This window comes from Diabrotica virgifera, chromosome 4, assembly GCF_917563875.1.
Source record: "Diabrotica virgifera virgifera chromosome 4, PGI_DIABVI_V3a".
In the NCBI taxonomy this organism is placed as follows: domain Eukaryota; kingdom Metazoa; phylum Arthropoda; class Insecta; order Coleoptera; family Chrysomelidae; genus Diabrotica; species Diabrotica virgifera.
Genome location: NC_065446.1, coordinates 179,649,822 through 179,672,857, shown reverse-complemented (window position 1 = coordinate 179,672,857; position 23,036 = coordinate 179,649,822). Strand labels below are relative to the sequence as shown.

At 34.5% G+C, this 23,036-nt stretch overlaps 1 protein-coding gene across 4 annotated transcripts in view; it reads left to right on the top strand.

Annotated features, from left to right (window-relative positions):
* LOC126883270 (excitatory amino acid transporter 2-like) overlaps positions 1–23,036 on the top strand; it is a 216,391-nt gene that overhangs the window by 107,258 nt on the left and 86,097 nt on the right. For all 4 annotated transcript variants that reach the window (XM_050648599.1, XM_050648597.1, XM_050648600.1 and 1 more), the window contains 2 exons: positions 9,752–10,088; positions 16,511–16,553. In XM_050648599.1, coding sequence (XP_050504556.1) covers positions 9,752–10,088; positions 16,511–16,553 — 380 coding nt within the window. The remainder of the gene's footprint in view (positions 1–9,751; positions 10,089–16,510; positions 16,554–23,036) is intronic.

The following is a 23,036-nucleotide window of genomic DNA, read 5'->3' as shown; positions in this document are numbered from 1 at the left end:
CACACGCAATAGAATTAGACGGGAAACAACTAGAGCAAGTGGAATATTTTAAATACCTAGGAGTAATAATCGAATCAAATGGTAAACAAGACATGGAAATAAACGAGAGAATGGGACGAACAGGAAGCTTATTTAACACTATGAAAACAACATTTTTTGGGAAAAAAGAGATACCGGAAAAAGTAAAAACGGCAGTCGTTAAATCAGTAGTTAGACCAACAATCATGTATAGCAGCGAGACATGGACATTGACGGGGAGACAAAAATCCAGAGTCAATGCTATGGAAATGAGGTTCCTGAGGAAAATAGCAAACAGAAAGAGGACAGACAAAATACGAAACGAAACAATTAGACAAAACCTAAAACTAGAACCAATCAATGAAAAAATAGTAGAAGGACAACTTAAATGGTTCGGGCACGTGTGTAGAATGTCGAACGAGAGGCTAACAAAACGAGTGTTCGAAACGAGAGTGCAGGGGAAAAACAAAAGAGGGAGACCAAGAGTTATGTGGGTAGATGAAATCAGGAAAGAAGTCGAGAAGAAGGGATTGACATTGGAAAGTGCAAGAAACCTAGCGCAAGATCGGAAAGCATGGAGACTACAATGCCAAACTCAACTCCACCAGCCTTACACCTAAAGGTAGAAAGGCTTAGGACTAAGTAAGTAAGTAAGTAAGTTATTTAAAAAAAGGCATTTTTTTCAAAATAAAAAAATACTGTAAAACTAAATTTACGATGAAACTTACAGATCATGTGTATTATAAACAATACATAAGTAAAGTCACTTGTGAAGCGGTAACAATAATTTGATTTTATTCGTCTTGAGGGGCCAAACGAAAAACTTGTGATTTATAGCAAATTTATAGCATCTCTTTCGAAATAAAAATTTTATGCAAGTTCCCTTTTAGAGGGTGATTTTCACGCTTTTTTAAAACTATTTTTACAAAAAAGGGCCAACTTTATTTTCAGCGTAACGTGCTTATTTTATTTTAGAAACATTTTTAAAAACAAAAACAAAGCTTTTTAAACACTTTAAAAAAGTTGCGATGAGTTAGCAAATTTATAGCATCTCTTTCGAAATAAAAATGTTATGCAAGTTCCCTTTTAGAGGATGATTTTCACGCTTTTTTAAAACTACCTTTTACAAAAAAGGACCAACTTTATTTTCAGCGTAACGTGCTTACTTTAATGCTAGAAACTTTTTTAAAAACAAAAACAAAGCTTTTTTAAAGAAATGTGCTTTATTTTTTGGTTATTTCACGTTGAAATATTCGATTTGGAATTTGACGAATAAGAACTTACTTTTTTAGCTACAACTCTGCTTCTACTGAGTATAAAGATTTTATACAGACATTTTTTTTAAATTTTTTATAAAGTATATTTTTATTGAATACCTTTTTCGATAAAATACTTACTTATTGTGTTATTTGCGTAAAACCGTCTAAAAACGTGTATTTTTTTTTGTTAAAAAACGAACATATTTACTCTCAAATAACTCGAAAAGTATTAGCTTAGTCAAAAAACTCAATGGAATAAAACTTGCTACAATTAATCAGTTTATCCACGTGATAGATACTAGATAGTATTAGACTTATTGATATTATAGCTACCTAGCCTTATACAAAGTGGATTTAGAAAGTCCACATCTACATTAGACAACCTAGTGGATATTGAATCTGTAATTCATGGGTAATTTGGATGTGATAAAGTATGTTTGGCTTATGGCTATCTTTTATTATATTGTATAACGCGTGCCATTTGGGGATTAGATATAAGAATTCTATTAAGTTGGTCAATTCCAGGAAACATAAAATTTATTAGTAATTTCCTATATAGACGAAACTTATTCGAATAGATAACGTCCTTTTAGACTCAAAAATCCAATTAAACGACATTCCTCAATGGTCTACTCGTTGCACTTTTCCTTATTGCAATCAATGACATCGCTAAATCACTTAACCCACTAGTCATTTAGAAATTAGAGAATTGGTCAAACACTACTGGCCTAGAATTTTCTCCCACTAAAACGAAAACAATAATCTTCAGTAAAACTCCAAAGAAGCACATTATACTACCAAAAATCTACCTAAAGAATTTCTTCTTCTACTTTTTCTTTTATATAGGCAGTACTGCCTGTTTTTCTTCAACGGCGCCTTTCATTCTGTCCCTAAATTGTCATTCCATCTTTTCCTTGGGCATCCTATACTTCTTCGGCCTAACGGTGACTTGTCCCTGGCTATTCTTATTATCCTTGATTCAGACATCCTGCTTACGTGTTGATTCCACTCTTCTTTTCTATTCTTTACCCAGGTATTTATATTGTCTACCCCACATATGCATCTGATTTCCTCACTTCTTACCCTGTCCCGTAGTCCTTTTCCAGCAATCCTTCTTAAAATCTTCATTTTGATGGTATCCAGACATCTTTGTATTTTGCTTGCATCTGGTCTTGTTTCGGCAGTGTAAGTCATAACTGGTCTAATAACTTCAGTCAAATGACTTATATATTCGGTCCTTTGTTTCCACTCTAAGGTATTTGTTTTTCCAAATTGTGTCGTTTAGGCATCCGGCCGTTCTACTGGCTTTAATTATTAGTCTTTAACCTCTTCTTCGATATTATTGTCGGCTGATAGATTAATTCCCAGGTATTTACTTTTATTGTCTAAGTCCAATTGGCATCTTATTGGTTCTTTGGATATTACTAAGCTTTTTGTTTTTGGGCTGATATTTTCATATTCATTTCTTTTGCGTTAATGTTGAATTCGTGCAGTAATCTTTGTAGGTCGTCTTCGCACTCTGCTACTAACACGGTGTCATCAGCGTAACAGAGTATTTTTATCTCTTTATCGCCCATTTTTTACCCTCTTTTTTCTTCACTTGTTTTATCATTGCATACAGCGTTATGTTAAACAGTAGAGGGCTTAGTGAATCTCCTTGCTTGATTCCTGTGTTTGCTTCTATGTGGGTTCTGTTATTATTCCATTGACTTCATTTCTATTTTATTTCGTACATAAAGGTTTTCTATCAGTTTTATAATATCCAGTGGTAAATTTTTGTCATATAGTAGGTGTATCACGTCTTTTAATTGTATTCTATCAAACGCTTTCTCTAGGTATATAAAATAGAAAAACCCTCGCTTGTTATACTGTAATGATTTCTCCGCTATTTGTCTTATCACAAAAACTGCATCGTTATGATCTTCCCCTTCTAAATCCTTGTTGTTCAACCGATATATTTATGCACGCCATTATTTTCTTCATCAGTATTTTTGTTGGGAGTTTCAGTATAGTGCTCCGTAAATTTATCCCTCTATAATTACTGGGGTCTGCCCTATCACTTTTCTTAAATAACGCTATCATCTGAGTGGTACTCCATTCTTCTGGAATTCTTCCTGTATTTGTTATTTTACTTATCAGGATATTCAGTTCTTTGTGAAGTCTCTCTCCTCCGTATTTTAAAAGTTCATTAGCTATTCCATCTTTCCCTGGTGCTTTTCGATTTTTCATCTGTTTTAAGGCGTTCATTATCTTCTTCTTTAATTTCTGTTTGCTCATCCGATTCTAATCCTGGTTTTCCAGTTCTTCATGATTAGCTGTTTGATACAGGTTTTCTAGGTAAGTTGTCCATGTATTTGTATCAATATGTTTTACTTCTACTATCAATTCCTTCATCTCTGCTGTTTGACCTCTTATCATTTTCCAAATTTCCTTTTGCATCCCGTATAAGTCGTGCTCCATCTCTTTTGAAAATGCTTACCAATGTTCTGTTTTCTTCCTTCTTACTATTGAGTTTAACTCATTTCAAACTCTTTTATATTCTTCACATATGTTTGTCTCGTTCTTTTGAATTTGTATTCTAGCTAGATTTTCTTTTTTCTTGGCATTTTATTTTTATTTCTTCACATATCCATGGGGTGTTCTCCTTTTCTTTCGTATATGTTTACTTATCTTACGTTCTCCAAATGCGTCCGTTGCTGCCATTTCGATATTATCTCTAATCTTCTATGTCTTCATCTGGTGTTATGTAGTTTTCGTTCAGTACTTTTTGCAGTCTTCTCTGGTATAAATCTCGTGTTGACAAGTCTTGTAGCTGTTTTACCTTTATTCTTGTCTCACATTCAATAGGGTCTTTTTTCCTGTTTTTTTGTAGATGTATTCTGATTTTTCCAAGTACTAGGTTGTGATCACTTCCGATATTAGCTGCACTTAAACATCTTATGTCTAGTACTTGAGAATGATGGATGTTTCTGTTTGTCAATATATAATCAATATCGGATCTGTGTGCTCTTGTATTTTTGAATGTATATTTTTCTTGATCTTTGTGTCTGAAGAACGTATTGTTTATTCGAAATTCGTTCTGAGAGCAAAAGTTAATAAGTAGTTCCTAAAGAGTTTACAATAAATTATTCATAATTGATTAACTTCTTGGGAATAAAACTGGATAATCGTCTATCTTGGTAAGACAATATACACTCACTCCGACTGTCAGCTCAAACGGGCTCAACTTAATGAAAAATATCTCTCATAAACAATGGGATGTCGACGTCCAAACTCTTATGACTGTTCACTGAAATTTGGGTTTCAACCTGAGATACAGTCGGAAAAATGAAAGAATACCCATGAACGAACATATAAAACACGCTGTATTTTCCTGTCATCATGTCGCAAAGAAAATTGCCCAGCGCAAGTACATGTAATAATAATTATTACATGTACCTGTGCTGGCCAATTTTTTGTGTGACACGGTGACAGGAAAATACAGCGTGTTTTTTATGTTCGTTCATGGGTATTCTTTCATTTTTTTCTACTGTACAATACGCTAAAGTGTTACGTTTGGCTTGTTCTCTTGTATGTAATGAAAGCATGGATAATAAAGGCCAGCTCCACTAACAAACTTGAAGTCTTTGAAATGAGGTGCCTGCACCGAATGCTTAAAATATCATGGACATACTTAGGGACATATTGCGAGGAGAACGATATACTTGTCGGCAACTGGAACTCGAAAGAAATATAGAGGGTAAGAGAGGTCTAGAAAAAGATGTCATGGCTGGTTAATATTCGCCAAATGATATTAATGAAATTACTCTTAATAGAATAATGTAATCGTGACTATCTAATATCTCACCTGACAATACAATGAACGGTGGACGCCTACGCAGAAATACACGGCACCTTTAAGAAGTAAAGTTAATAATAAATAATTCAATAATTATACTTAGTCACTATTTTCCCCCTAACTCGGAAAATATCAACGGCACGAAAAAACTTGGAAGAAATTGTTGGAAATCGCGATTGCAACCATTCATGAGTCCTTACCATTTTTCTCTCGAAGAGTTTAAAGTGGCCGAGCGGGTTACTAAGTCAATTTCATTTAAGTAAATACGTTTGCAATATCTCCAAACAAAATATACAATTATCAGAAGAGACTGTAATTAACGAAAATAACTACCTATTTTTTTATCGAGATTATGAGGCAAATAAGAAATGTACAATATCTAAAATCACCGAGTGAGTATTTTTCTCGTTAAATAAATTTTTTATTAAATAAATTATATTATTATATATATTATATAAAATTATTAAATAAACTTTAGAATATTTAATGATTTGTTTCAAGAATTCAAATTAGAAGACAAATTACAACTACACACACACACACACACACACACACACACACACACACACACACACACACACACACACACACACACACACACACACACACACACACACACACACACACACACACACACACACACACACACACACACACACACACACACACACACACACACACACACACACACACACACACACACACACACACACACACACACACACACACACACACACACACACACACACACACACACACACACACACACACACACACACACACACACACACACACACACACACACACACACACACACACACACACACACACACACACACACACACACACACACACACACACACACACACACACACACACACACACACACACACACACACACACACACACACACACACACACACACACACACACACACACACACACACACACACACACACACACACACACACACACACACACACACACACACACACACACACACACACACACACACACACACACACACACACACACACACACACACACACACACACACACACACACACACACACACACACACACACACACACACACACACACACACACACACACACACACACACACACACACACACACACACACACACACACACACACACACACACACACACACACACACACACACACACACACACACACACACACACACACACACACACACACACACACACACACACACACACACACACACACACACACACACACACACACACACACACACACACACACACACACACACACACACACACACACACACACACACACACACACACACACACACACACACACACACACACACACACACACACACACACACACACACACACACACACACACACACACACACACACACACACACACACACACACACACACACACACACACACACACACACACACACACACACACACACACACACACACACACACACACACACACACACACACACACACACACACACACACACACACACACACACACACACACACACACACACACACACACACACACACACACACACACACACACACACACACATATACATTCTGACACCACCATACTCGCCTCAATGCAATCCAGTAGAACGAACAAACAAGGTACTGAAAACAATGATAGCTACTTACGTGGAGGATAACCATAAAGACTGGGACAAATTCATACCAGAATTCTGTTATGCCATAAATTCGTCAAAACACGATTCGACAGGATTTTCACCAGCGCTTCTCAATTTTGGAAGAGAATTAAATACAACAGATGTGACAAACGACCAGGGTATACAGGGGTACGCAGAAAACTTAAGCAAGTTAGAAGCGTTAAGGGAATTGGCCAAAGTACACATGGAACACGCTTTCGAGGACCAAAAGAAACATTACGATTTAAGGCGAAGAGACTGGCGGCCACATCCAGGAGACCGTGTCATGAAAAAGGAACACTATCTATCATCGGCTAGCGCAACGTTCACCAGCAAGCTAGCGCCAAAGTACTCGGGGCCATACATAGTAACATCCGTGATATCGCCAGTAATCGTAAAACTGAAATTTGCCGATAGCAGTAGCCACAAGCTGATGACGGCGCATGTAAAAGATTTAAAGCCGTGGGTGGGAGAAAAAAGCCCGGACGAGCCCCCAGAGGAATAGATGGGATCAAAAGACGGTAGACAAAAAAAAAGGAATGTTACTTCTTTTTTTTTTCGAAGAAGAGGGGGTGTAATGATAGGCTGACGCACCGAACAAGCATCGACACTCGGAACCGTGCGATTCTCTCAAATCGCGCAGGTGCCCCCACTAAGTTCCACCTCTCCGAACCAACGCCGCCAGAGGGATATTTAAGAGCATCGCAAGCGACGATCCGTCGGTCCTGAACGACCGTTCTGGGCTAAATAACCAGCCAAGCGAAGTGAGCGAGGCCGGGCGACCTGAGTCGTGACGTGCACCGTTCGTGAGGTGATTCGTAAACTCAGGCAGGCCAACTCGAGACGAGCCGCACGGTATACCGATGTGAGGTAATGTGCGATTTGTAATTCAACGGAGGCAAGCGTAGTGAGCGAACCCCCGATAGATATAATATATTTGAATACCGCCGTTAATTTTGTTCTTCTGTTACAGACGCCCATCCGGAAGGAGGACTTCGCTGGGACGAGATAGAATATTAAATTATTATTTTGCGTTATATTGTTTATAATTTAGAATTAATAGATTTGCTTTGTTTTCAACCTGTGTTTTACTGAGTCTGTCGTCCTGAAAGAACTACCCGTTACAGCATTATGTTGTTTTATATGCCATTAGAGTGAAAACTTAGTCTTGTTGTAGCAGTTTTGTGAGGGCATTTATGCCATTTCGTTCGTTGCAATCCGGAATTGCACGCTGGGCTTTGTTTTGGTTGGATCAGGGAGAGCAGCATATGTGCCTCCTGATGAGAGACTAATAAGTTTCGAAACCGGTAGAGGAGCTTGCTGCACTCTCTGATTGGATTAGAATATGGTTCGGCTGTATTTTCGTTTTGCAACGAAATTGAAAATGGTTATTCATTTTTTATTTACATTTACTCTGATTGGAGTACGAAGGGAACCATTCTCGTTGGAACTTTACCGCGCTGAGCAGATGGGACGTAAATTGTAGAATTCCCTCATCTTCCTTAGTCTCAGCATCCGTATGGTTTGCATATTGTAGAAGCTTCGGAGGTGTAACCAGGGAAGGTTCCCATTGTTTTCATTCTGGTGGGGTGTAGAATAGCATTATGTTGTTTTATATGCCATTAGAGTGAAAACTTAGTCTTGTTGTAGCAGTTGCTGCTAGGGTATTTATGCCATTTCGTTCGTTGCAATCCGGGACTGCACGCTGGGGTTTGTTTTGGTTGGATCAGGGAGAGCAGCATATGTGCCTCCTGATGAGAGACTAATAAGTTTCGAAACCGGTAGAGGTGCTTGCTGCACTCTCTGATTGGACTAGAATATGTTTCGGCTGTATTTTCGTTTTGCAACGAAATTGAAAATGGTTATTCATTTTTGATTTACATTTACTCTGATTGGAGTACGAGCCATTCTCGTTGGAACTTTACCGCGCTGAGCAGATGGGACGTGAATTGTAAATTGTAGAATACCCTCATTTTCCTTGAGTCTCAGCATCCGTATGGCTTGCATATTGTAGAAGCCTCGGAGGTGTAACCAGAGAAGGTTCCCATTGTTTTCATTCTGGTGGGGTGTAGAATAGCATTATGTTGTTTTATATGCCATTAGAGTGAAAACTTAGTCTTCTTAATATATTAAAATTTTAAGGCCCAATTGTTCAAACTAGATTCCAAGTTTGATGCCAGGCCAAAGGCACTATATTATGTAAACAGGTAAAAGGCATGCGTCTTAGCGCATACGCAAAGGAATGCGTTGACGCATGTTGAATTGAGGGGGTTAAAATTGAGATTAGTCTTATTTTTTATTATGTAGAACGTAAAAACATTAAAAATATTGAATTCTGGAAGTGAGGACATTTTGCCTATCTTAACGGGGTGTGTACCTACCCTTTAACGTGAACATGTCTCAAGAAAACAGTTTAAAAATATGGTTGAGATTATTATATTTACAATTATACACTATTAAGTTGATCGAAGCAATGTTTAATTATCTTTAATTAATCTAAATAAAATAATAATTACTTATTTAAGAAGTGAAAAAATAAAAAGTAAAAAAGTAAAAAAGTAAAAAAGTAAAAAAGTAAAAAAGTAAAAAAGTAAAAAAGTAAAAAAGTAAAAATTACTTAAGAAGTAAACAAATCTTCCTCTCTAGATGGTATATAATTTTATTAAAAAATGTTTTTCTAAGAAAGATCCAAGCTGGAATCAAAGTACTTCCCAAAATACATCACACAAACGTTTTTGGGCTAACCGTGCTACATGCTCTACAAGTTTTTACATATATCGAGTATTTTTACTGTTATTCTCCTCTATCCTCTAGTAACCTCTAACTACTCACCAATTTTCATGAAAATCGATGAAGGTTCAACGAAATCTGAAGTGAAAACCTTCAGTGACTGTATATAGTTTACATCTGCCATGTTGATTTAATAAATTCACTTTTTTTGTAGGTTCCATTTTACGTCAAGTAGATGTCTCAGAGACAACTGTCTTACTAATTTCATATCCGGGTGAAATATACATGCGACTACTGAAACTGCTTATATTACCCCTTATATTATCAAGTTTAATAACTGGATCTTCTAGTGTTAACGCAAAATTAAATGGAAAAATAGCTATCAGGACGTTCTTAATTTTTTTCATCTCTTCTGCTCTTAATGCACTCCTGGGGACGGTTTTAGCTATTATTATACATCCAGGAGATCCAGGATTAAACATATCTCTAGAAAATGCCATAGAGGATAAAAAAGGGAGTTCCGTTTTGGATAGTTTACTTGACCTAGGAAGGTATTATTTTTTTTATTACATTCACCTATTAAGTTGTGCTCATTACGAGGCGCCAAGCTTATAACGGTCCGAAATTCGTTGAATTTTTTGTTTCCTCCCTATATGCTCAAACCGTTAAGATCCATATTTGTTATCGAAGAATCGTAGTTCCTGACATCTTTCGTATTACGTAATTCTTTCTTGATTCACACGAAAGTCGCATTTATGATCTGTTTTTACGCAGAATATGACGTGATTCACTTCTCACGGTTTTGGATGCGTGTTTCGTTGATTGTACGATTCTCTGTGGTCTAGCGTTGATATCTTAAGAGCCCCAAATTGTTTGTGTTTTGCAGAGGATGCGGCAATGCTTCAAACAGGTTTTGATGGCTTTCGGAGATCATAAATTCTTCTATAATTGATTTCTGGCGACGGGAATATGATGCTTTGGAGTTGATTTGTTTACATAGTGCATACCATTGTGAGATAAGAAGCTCTGAGTTGTTTATATAATATAGTTATGAGTATCTACTGGGCCAGCTGTGCGAAAAACTGAATCAGCGAAAAACGTGAGAATGTATTGAGCTGGAACACAAGTCATCAGAATTTCTTAAAGTGAATCCTATTTGACGAAGTATGAGTTATTACCTTTAAAGGCGTGGTTGAAGTTTGCTTAAACCTTTTCTATTCGTTTTGAGATAAGAGTGGAAATTGGCGAATTTTTTTGATTGGTAAAACCGGACATGGAGGAGTGAGAATAGAAGAATGGGGAGATGGAGTGAGTTTTGGTTGTTAGAGTTATGAGAGGGCAGTTCTAAATAGTCCAGGACAGAGATCAGTTATGAAAGATCAGTTCTAGAGAGCTAAATAAGAAGTTTGTGCCTTTCCGTCAGCAGGCTCTTTGCCTTGCTGACGGAGAAAATTGTTAAAAATAGTTCAATGGAGGAAATTAGTTGTTTGTGTTTAGTACAGTTTCTTCGAGTTTTTGTTCCAGAGCCGAAGTAGGCTTAAGTGGCTGCTGTGGTCGTAAATTCTCGACCGTATTTTGTATTTTTAGTGATGGATTAAACACCTCCTTTAGTTTTCTTTTGTCGAAAAGTTCTACGTTTCTTTCAATTAAGTTTAAATAATAACAATAATAATAATATAGTCTACCAGTGTTGCATACGATAAACGAACAATGGAATTTCATCTCTAATATAATTAATACCTGTACTTTGTCTGTAAAATTGAGTGTCGTTATGTGCGTACAAAAAAAATGTGTCGTTACATTAGGACAATGTTTAACACCGTAACTGCGGTGTTTTTTGTTATAACAACCTTGTTGAATTTTTATTTGTTTCAATAAAGTAAGAATTATGTTTAATTACTAGATTTTCTTTACCAATCTCTATCGCCCTAATAAAGTAATCACGCATGAAAGTAGCCTACGGTAAGTACAGATATTTCAAATAACCGGCATTCTTAGTTTAATATTTTTTTATAAAGTAAACATATAATATGATATTTTCTTTTTAATTATGTCGCCCCCCGAGCAATTGAGTTTCAATTTTGTTTAACATCTATAAAGAATCCACACCCCTAGGTCTCTGAAGACTTAGTAGCTACCGAGGTATATCAAAAAGTTAAGTAGCATTTGGGCATACTTAGTGCCGGCTACAAGCTTCGTAATGAGCACCAAGATCCTAGAAGGATGTAATTGCACATATTATATCATATTTTTTTATTCCAAACAACATTTCATATAGTTTGTTCGCTAAATTCAGACACAACTGGCTAGTGATTTTAGTCAGTAATTTTGCCAATTTGGCAAAAGAAATAATTACTAAATAGTTAATAATTACTAAATAATTAGTAATTTTGCCAATTTTGGCAAAATTTGCCAAAAACAAAAAAATTACCTACTAAAATCACTAGCCAGTTGTGTCTGAGTTTAGCGAACCGACTATAATAACAATTTTTATTTCATCACAAATGGAGCAGTCCATTTATCATTAGGTACTCCCATTAAAGGGGAGGCCGTATACTCGTATAAACATTTTTAAAGTTGTTAATAAAGTATTGCTTTCAAAATATACTCAAATTGTATTTTTGAACATCTTATTAATTTTATATAATAATTAAATTCACTATCAAATGTGATTGATATTTTATTAATACCTAATTTAAAACTTAGTTTGACTCACGAAGTGTCAAACTCCAATGTGAATACCCTATGCTTTGCTTAACAAGTTCAGATTAAACAACTAGCCTACTTACTAGCAACGATTTCAGCTGACGTTTAGTGTGTCGGTAGAAAACAAAAGGATTGTGACGTCATATTTTAGACTTTGAGGTCGATTATCTCGAGGACGGTTAGAGATATCGAAATGCCGTTTTCAGATTTGGATTCAGAAGATAAAACTACATAAGAATCCATCGATAAATCTGCTCTAAGTACTGCAGGAGCGGCAACGCACTAACGCACAGACTTTGCGAATTTATAAACAAAAAGTTTTCGTTGAAAATAGTAAATATTGTGATCATTCTTCTTCTTGGCTGGCTTTACAAGGCGAGGTGAGTATTCGCCACATCCACTATAGCCCTCCATCTTCTACGATCTTGCGCTTGCATTTCCCATTATTGTATCTACCCCAATGATAGATAAATGGCTTCAACTTCAACATCATCCTCACGTCTTTTTCTGGAACGGCCCATGATTTTCTACCGTCTGGTCTCTCAAAAAAGACTGTCTTTAACACTCTGTCTTCCTTTGATCTTACCACATGACTTGCCTATCTTATCCGGTTAACTTTTATGTTTACGATGTTTTCAGTACCATACAGAGTCCCCAATTCAGCATTACGCCACCTTCTCCATTCTTCTATCACTTCATCTCTTTCAGGGCCAAATATCATTCTGAGAACCTATAGGTATAAATATTAAACCGTTTTTATAGCGTTCTACATACGCCTTTCCATTTTGTAAAAATTGCGAGGTGAAAAGCTTCGGTTCCTGGACCTGGACTAATAATTATTGCTTTCTCTTTTGGCTCTTATTGTTCTTAATGTATTTGCGTAAGTTGTTTTCAATTCTCAAAGATGATATTTTTCTTTTCTTTCTTATGTGTTTGGCTATTTTTGTTGATATCTTGGCTGCTATTTATTTAATAATGTTAAATTCTGTCTTGAAGTTATTTTTTAACATTAGAATTTCTGTCAATAAACAGCAGTAAACAATGGGTACAACGAACAAACAATTAACAAAATTTTAAATCAAAAACTGCATAAGAAAGCCCTGAAATTAATCTTCCCACCCTACTACCACAGAAAAAACTCAGCACCTTCTGCTCTATCACACCTATAAACAGGCAAAATATCAACAAAAATAGCCAAACAAATAAGAAAAAAAGAAATAACACTAGCTTTCAGAACTAACAACTTAAGCAAATACATTAAGAACAATAAGAGCCAAAACATAGAGCAATTACAGAGTGGTGTATACAAACTGACATATGGTGACAGTCCAAAAACTTACATCGGTCAAACTGGCAGAATCTTTGACAAACGCATATGAGAACACAAAATGGCTTACAATAATAGAAAAACAGAATCTCCATGCGCACTTCACCATCTAGGTCATAATCACTCTGTTAATGAACGGTATCAAATTCTTCATATTCAAAATAAAGGCCCTAACAGTGGCGTAGCTGACAGGCGGGGGGGCCCGACGTTAGGAGGGACCCCTTAAAGCCTTCAAGCTTAATACTTCTACTTTCTTTAAATTGGGGACCAAAACAAATTTTCCTAATAAGCATCAAAATAGGGAATTTGGAAGGAAGTAATGAAGCGGGTAATTGACGTAACACGTAACTCTTACTCTTTGTGGGTGCAATTTAGCGTTTCGTGGATATGTTGCTAGCTTAGATGAAAGTGAATCCCATAAAGGTAATTTTTGTCGATGGTTCTTTTACTAGCTAAATATGATCCTGTTTTAGCTAAATTAATCGATAAAACAATAACAATAACTTAAACATTACTTGAGCCCCCAAATACAGCACGAAGTTATAAATTTGCTGGCTTGCTTGTTGTTTAATAAAAAATTGTTTTTATTCAATAAATATTAATACCACTCAAAATATATTCAGGCGTATAAAGGCGCATAATTGACATCGAAAAACAGTTTCCTATGTTCATCGTGCATCCCATAATCTGAACCTAATGTTGAATGATGCCATTGCTGGTGTACAGGAGTTGATTTTTTTTTACAATATAATAAAGAGAATATATCTCTTTTTTGTGCAAGTATTAAAAGATGGGATGTACTATGTACTATTATGACTTTGGATTCATCGCGTTTGCCAACACTTAAAAAGGTTATGTGAAACCCGGAGTTCATAGCCGTTATAGCTTTGCGTCGAGCTTTCCGACAAGTAATGAAATCTTTAACGAAAATTACACTGTTATCAAAAAACTATGAAAAATTAGAAGCTAATGCATTATTAGAGCATATGAATAATTTTGAATTTGCCGTTAACATTACTATTCAATCTGAAATACTTAACTTTATTCATCTAACAGCAAAACTTCTGTAATCTGAAATGGCAGAGATAACGGTCCTTCAACTTTTTGAAAAAATTCGTGATAATCTTCGAGAAACGAGCAATTTGTTTTTCGAAATTTTATCAGAAGGAGCAGGAATAACAGAATAGTGGGGATTATACCGGAATTTAAAAATAAACGGATAAAACGTATAAAAAAATTTACGAAGAGCTCAGCTGCGACGAAAAAATAATTTGTAGCAAAAAAAGTTTTGAAGTTAATGTTTTATTGGTTAATTTATGGGTACTCCGTCAAAATAGCCCCGTCGAAAAAGCTCCGACAAAATAGCCCCGACATAATATCCCGCACACAAAACAGCTCCGACAAAATAGCCTGCAGACAAAATAGCCGCGGAACAATAGCTCGCCCAAAAAATAATCCCTTAAAAATATATTTTTTCGGAAATGGTAATTATCCTCTATTCAGATGTTTATCTTAACCACATTAAATAAAAATGGTCTTTTCAGAGAAATCGAATACTGTGTCTTCTGTTAGGAAAAACCAGTAAAAAAAATTCCTGATTTTTTCTCGTGATTCACTAACACGAGAATTTTACTGTCACCATTGCGTGTGGTTGTCTTTTTAAAGACGGATGCTATGATTTTTTTGTAACGGATATTCTTAAGTTAAAGTTGATTTCATGTAATCGAATGAACTATATTTCAATAAAGTCGTCCCAGGAACGCAACTCATAAATATTGGCAATATCATTTTAAAGTCTTCTACTTTAAAATGTAAAATATATGTCTGAATTTCCTATATAAATGAGTCAGATTAAAGTAAATTATTAGAAGAATTTTTTTACTAAGCAACAACATTTTTGTTTAATTTATTATTTTATATTTTGGCAACGACGCGGACGTCCGAAGTAGAGTCGAAACGTTAATAAAATCATTTTTTCTTAAGTTAAATTGTGGCTTATTTCCCAAATAGAATAATGCTTTAAAATAAATGATACTCCGTTAAAAGGTAAAACTTTTTATTGGGAGCGTTTTCGCCGTGCTGTTTTAGCCTGGGCTGGTTTAGCCAGGGCTGTTTTAGCCGGGGCTGTCTTGACCGCGGCTATTTTGTGTGCGATCTATTTTGTCGGGGCTATTTTGTTTAAGACTTAAGGGCTATTTTGTCGAGGCTATTTTGTATCCGGGATATTTTGACGAGGCTGTTTTGACCGGGCCATTTTGACGGGTCACGAAATTTATGTATATAGTATTGCAACAACTTACTAATAGGTTTGTCGGATTAAGAGACATGAAGGTATACTTAATAGGTTTTCATGTCTATTCCCAAAATATCTATTAACACTAACTGATAAAGACTTATTAAAAAAGGTCAAATATTGTCATTTACACATATTTTAGAAGTACACTGTTGTTAGTTGTCGTTACTTTTATAATACGGGGGCCCACAAAAGTTTTCGCGGGGGGGGCCCGCAATCTTCAGCTACGCCACTGCCTAAGCTATCTTTCTTAGAATCCATGGAAATTAATAAATTAAAAAATACAGATATAATTCTGAATGACCAACTTGAGACAAACAGCTCCTCACTAACCTATTCAGTGAGAGACTTTAAAGTGTAGACGAATTGTCAAAACCCATCACTTGATAGATATACTCTGCCGAAACAGCTGTAGTCACATTAACTTTTAATAAGCTTTGTGGAAATATTGAAAACAAAAGTTTTCAGTGTTTTATTTCTAGATAAAATGAATTTCAATCAAGTAACGGTCGAATCCATCAATTATTATCCAATCCCTGAAATATGGATGATTACTAAGAATTTGTCTTTATGTTATTGTTTTTAAACTGTATTGTCTGTAATTATTTTTATCCTTAGATAAAGTAACATGTGTTTATTAATTTTAGGAACATCATATCAGATAATATTTTCCAAGCAACATTTCAGCAGGTAAGTATTTCTAGGTGTTATTTCTTTAAGAAAAATTGGTGCCACAAATCCTAAAAAATCAAAAATGAATTAAACTAATTTTTTTACTAAAATTGTAAATAATTGTGTTTACTTAAAAAATTGATTAGCATAGTCCATAATTTTTATTTGTAATGAAACACCCTGTATAGTTTTATGTTTTTAAAAGCTGGGCTCAGAGCACGCCAAATAGAATTATATTTTAGTGACGTCACGTTGCCTAGCAACCGTCGATTCTCTCATTATGAAATTCTATTTTGTGACGTCAGCAAAATAGAATTTATTTGGCGTGCTCTGTGCCCTGCTTAACGGCGTGATCTCAACTTACTATTCTTTTTCTCATGAGCATCTTTCAGTGCGTCACAGTTTTTCGATTTCATTCTACCGCATTAAATTGTATGTGACAGAAAAAAACGCACGTCGGTGATTACATTTCATCGGTGACATTTATAACATTTATTCTAGTTGTCAATAGATGGCGCTATAATCGAAAAAAAATACTTACGAATTATATAATATATCTACGAATATAATTTGTACAATTTATAAGACTATACAAATCAAAGAAAATACCATTTTATAAATGCAATAAACACAATTGATTTGTTTTGCAAATAAAAACACAAATTGCAAATAAAATGTGACAACTGTCAGATTTAACTAAAATGTCATGTCACTAAAATGTATATTATCACGGACATACCTTTTTTTCTATCATTTGTGACGCACTGAAAAATGCTCATGAAAAGAAGCATATATTTAGGGCGTAGGGTATATTATGAACAATAGGAGGTGACATTCTGAAATTATGTAGGTATATTTTTCGTTACAAAACTCAACATACTGATTCTCAGTTTAGAAAAGCCCAGTAAAATAAAATAAAATCAAAATGTAATTCCGTACAGGTTGGAACCAATTTTATATCAACGTTGTTGACCAAGAGCTTAGCAGCTTCGGAAAAAAATATTTTAAGAAAACTTGTTCTTTAATATATTATTCCCTATGCTTCCTCGAACACCGTACCTGTCATCTGGCCACTGATAGAGGTTGCGTTCATTACTGCGCAGCACACTTGTACAGGTAAATATATCGAATTTAAAATTATGATAAGACAAAACTTTTTTTGTCATTACTTTTAAACATTATTAGAAATATGAATTATAATTGCCATGAAAATTGACATGTCTGTGGTTTAAAAAATAATGACAAAAAAATTTTTCGTCTTAAAATAATTTTTATACAACCGTGTTAAAAATGCAATTTTTAGCACTCCATACGAGCGTTAAAAATGCTACTTTAAGGCACTAGTGCTTTAACAATTTTATGGCACTGCAGTTCGTATTTTGATGTAATGTCAAAAAAATATAAAAATGGAATGTCAAGTAAATGTGTTCAAGTAAAAGTTTTTGTAGATATTGTCCTGTTATTACGTTTGTAGAAAAAATATTGTATGATATGCGTGTTAAAAAGTACATTTTTAAGGCACTCATGTGAATTGCAGAACTCGCTTCGCTCATTCTGCAAACTTTCACATCTGTGCCTTAAACGTGTACTTTTAACACTTCATAAATAACTATTAAATTCAAATACAGGGTGATTGATTAATGTGATAAAGATCCGTAGATCCGCTATAGTAATAGAAAGTAATACAAAGTATCAACAAAAATTGTAGCCAACATTGAGCTTCACATTACAAAATTAGTTAGAATGTTACAGGGTGTTCGATAACATAGTGGCAGACCAAACTTATGTTTTTTTAAATGGAACACCCTATGTTTTATTTTATATTAGAAATCCTCTTAACCTCCCCATCACAAAAATATAATGGGTTGTTATGTTATATAGGGCTTTTACAAAGTTATAACTTATAACCAATTTTTTATGAAAATCGTAACAAGTTCAGCTCCCTGTATAAATAAAAATAAGCACAACAGCAATGGTTTATTGGTGCCATATTTTTTTGTTGATTGTGACAATTTTTAAGAATTGTTGATATTGCTAATTTTCTTTATATCGAATACAGGGTGAGTCAAAACGCAGGTACATTCTTTTCTCAGAAATTTTAAATGGAACACCCTGTATTTTATATCACCATCCAAAAGTACTATTACCGTACTTTAATTTTTGTATAATATTCCCTATGTCTAAATTAGTTAGATTTCGAGATATTTTCATTCTTCAGAGCAAGTTATTAATTAGGGTGTTCTATTTAAAATTACTGAGAAAATACTGTACTTGCGTTTTGACTCACCCTGTATTTGATATAAAGAAAATTAACAATATCAACTATTTTTATAAATTTTAACAATCAACAAAAAAATATGGCACCAATAAACCATTGCTGTTGTGCTTATTTTTATTTATACAGGGAGCTGAACTTATTACGATTTTCATAGAACATTGGTTATAACTTTGTAAATAAACTGTATAACATAACAAACCGTTATATTTTTGTGTTGGGGAAGTTTAGAAGATTTCGAATATAAAATAAAATATAGGGTGTTCCATTTAAAAAAACAAAATTTTGGCCTGCCACTATGTTATCGAACACCCTGTAACATTCTAACTAATTTTGTAATGTGAAGCTCAAAGTTGGCTACAATTTTTGTTATTAACTATTAGCTTCATCACAGTAATCAATCACCCTGATTTTGTATTTACCTGTACAGGTGATGACATCAAACGGATCGACAGAAACTGGATGCAGACAGCACAGGACAGAAATGCATGGAGAAGACTGAGGGAGACCTATATCCAGCAGTGGATAGATCGGGTTGAATGATGATGATGATGATGATGTACATGTACAGGTGTGCTGCGCATTAATAAACGCAACCCGTATCAGCAGCCAGATGGCCGGTACTTTTATAAGGTCTATTATTTTTGCTTTTAAAATGCCATGTATACCTAAAAATAGTGGTAGGGGAGAAAAGTATGCTAAATTTGTAGTTACTCGAGTGTTATGCGGACCTATTGGGTTTTGAAGAGTAGGTCCTAAAACCAAAAAAAGTTAAGTTTTGAATAGTGGGAGACTTTCCATTTTTTAATTTAATTTTCCATTTAAAAAAATCGTTTTTTCCGATTATAGCGCCATCTATCCATAATTCTAAAAAATGTCTGGAATAAAAGTTACTTATTTTAAGTAAGGAATTAACCCCCACCTCATTTCCGTGGGGGTCGTGTTTGGTATCAACCGATAGATTTTTGAAAAATATTGAATAAGTTTTTTAATTTTTCGATCTGACGTTTCGCGAAATATTCGCTTTTTTTTGTGAAACTTTGTGACTCGCCCATTTCCGTACGTCCCGCTCACAAATCGTCAGATTTTTTAAATATGCACTGTTTTACATGTACTTAACTTACCTTATCTTAATATGACGATTTCGAGTTTTTCGGACCTCCTAGAAAATGATAGATTTTTTTTTCGGGCCTCCTTAACGAACTCCCCTGTATTAAGGACCAATACATTATAGAGGTACATTTACTGGGTACAAGGTTTCTCCCCATGTGATAATCTGATGCGCTCTAGTAACTGCAAAAATCCCCGTTTGAGTTCCCCTACCATAGTAAAAATTGTATATTTTGAAAAATAATGGTTTTCGGAGTAACCGAGCAATGAAAACTTTTTGCCTGAAAAGTGGCGGAAGAATAGTGTGCAATATCTCCGTTAACAATGGACCAATTTCAATGTTTTTTTTTATTTGGGGTAGCATATAAAAATAAACACATCTGCGTGCCCCTTTTTGCAATAAATATTTATTAATTTGTTATAACCAATAATTTTATTTCATAAATGGTTTCCACCTTATACAAAAGATGTCCTAGTCCTAGTTGGAACCATACGGAAAACGTTTTTGTTATTAATTTTACAAAAAATTATTCTTCATAAAAAGTTCTTTATGTTCTAAAATCTAACTATAAAGGATGTCAAAAAATATGAATTTCGCTAAAGAGTAAAATATCCTTATATTTCACAATATCAAACATTGTTATTAAGAAAAGTTAAACCCCTCTGTGGCGCAGTGGTAAGAGCGCCTACCTTTGAAACGAAAGGTCGGGAGTTCGAATCCTACCAGGGGCAGAAATTTTTCATTTATTATAAATTAATAAATGAAAAATAGTTTCTGTCCTTGTGGGATCGGTACTCACCGGAGGGACCGCAGACGTTCGGAAACAATTAGCGTCTCTTTGCAAAGACAATGACGTCGACTTTGCAAAGTAACAAGACACTTACTCAACACACACACTACACATTACTCCCCTGACTTAGTGATAAGTTATACAACTACGTGGCTAAAGGTTCTAGTTCTAAACCAAAGCCAGAATCGGAGAAAAAAAAAAAAGAAAAGTTATTTGGAACTAAAAATTATGTTATAATATGCAATTATATTCTTGTAATTAAAAAAAAAATTCAAATTTTTTCTCAAATTAGGGATAGGTATCATAATTTTTCTTTATGATAACTTCGTTATTCTTAATTCTACGAAAAATAGTTATTCTTTATAAAAAGTTCTGCATGCTCTCAAAAGTAAGATGCAATCATAAAGTGGGTGATCGACATACGAGCCATAATACCGCGGTTTTAGCAACGACGGCGACGGTTTTACTCGCGGCTCGTTGGTATATACTAGTAACTATGGTCTGTTTTTAAACCAAGAGGAATAATTCAAATTTACCGCGCCATAATGCTTGTTTGTAATTGGTCCAACCTCAGGCAAGTTTACTCCACTGTTATTAAATTTTGACACTAATGACCTTTATCAAATTCTGACACTACTGACATTTCATAAGTTAATTAAGTCATATCGGCGATTTTTTGTGTTTTCTGCGTTATTCCTTTAATTTTTAGATTTTTAGTATGCTTTTACATAAAAAGCAGTTGTTTTCAGAACTCTTTAGTGACGTATTAGTATAATATAATATTTTATGGATTACCGTCGAAGGCCGACATGATCAACCAAAAAAGAAGATGTATTGGGTGATTTTTCTAGTGACTTTCTTGGGTGTGAATCTGTCATTTTAGTTTAATCCTCTTGGTTTAAAAACAAACTATAGTAACTATGTAGTAGTATGTAGTATGTTATACAGGGTGGGGAATTAGTGTGACAAAGTCAAATTACTTGTTTGTCGTAAAAAATACGAAAAAAAGTAATTTAGGTAAAAGTTGGGGTACAGATAGGATCATAACATAAAATATTTTCAAACATACAAAGTCACTCGTATTGACAGGGTGACACAAGCCTATGATTTTTTTTTTATAGAATACCCTGTATATTTTTACATTTTTCGATTTTTCTCGATGCCTTACGTTTTTTTGTTAATTTCGTAGCAACATTCACACCCTGTAGAATTGTAGTGATTTGACATGAAAATTTCTATTTATGTTCAAACTATTTTTAATATAGTCTACTATTGTTAGACATTATTAATATAACGAAACGTTTAATTTTAGTATACAGGGTTAGTCGAAACTCCAGATGAGTATTTTCTGAGTTTTCTTAAATAGAACACCCTATATTTTAGTATTGTAATGAAATGATATTTTACGGTACTTTTTTATTTCATAAGCATTCTCTATACCTAAGTGCTTTAATTTGTGAGTTATTCGTGATTCTTTAAGCCCAACATTAATTGCAACACAAATTACGTTAATTTTATTAAGTGGCCGTGAAAACATTCAATCAAAAATAATTTTTCAAAGAAAAAAATAGAATATTAATTTAGATTGATCCTTAATTTATTAATATTGGATAAGACATCAAAATACTTACTTAGTTCAGATTGCTGGTGCGTAAAATATTAATAAAAACATACAATATTCAACCTAGTTGGCTATGATACTAAATTTGCTTAAATATTTGACATTATACTATTTTTATAGTTCTAGTTGCTTTGTTACCATTACTAATATGAATTTTTCTAATGAGTAACTGATTAATATGGTTTTTGTGCTAGAACTGTATAACAAGAATGTGCTACTAGCAGTGAGAATTTATCTTCAGCAATTCCCTGATAAACGACAACCAAAAAGAGAAACTTTTGAAAGTTTACTAGAACGGTTTCAACGGACAGGACACTTAGATTACGACAAAAAACTGATCTAACAAAAACTATTGTAAATGAATAAAATTAATTTAATGTAATATTTGCGACTTCAACGCAAAGGTGGGCCAAGGTAAAATTGAGAATACAGTTGGAAACTACGGGCTAGGAGAAAGAAATGACCGAGGGGACCGTCTTATTAACTTTGTCACGAACACAAAATGATACTTAGTAACACCCTATTTAAGCTTCCTGTCCGCAGAATCTATACGTGTAAGTCATCAGCAGATACTTAGAAGGGCATCGTAAGAAATCAAATAGATTTAATCGCTATACCAATAAGATATAGAAACGCAATCAAATCTGCAAAAACATATCCAGGAGCCGATGCGTCAATAGATCATAATCAAGTTGTAAGCGAGC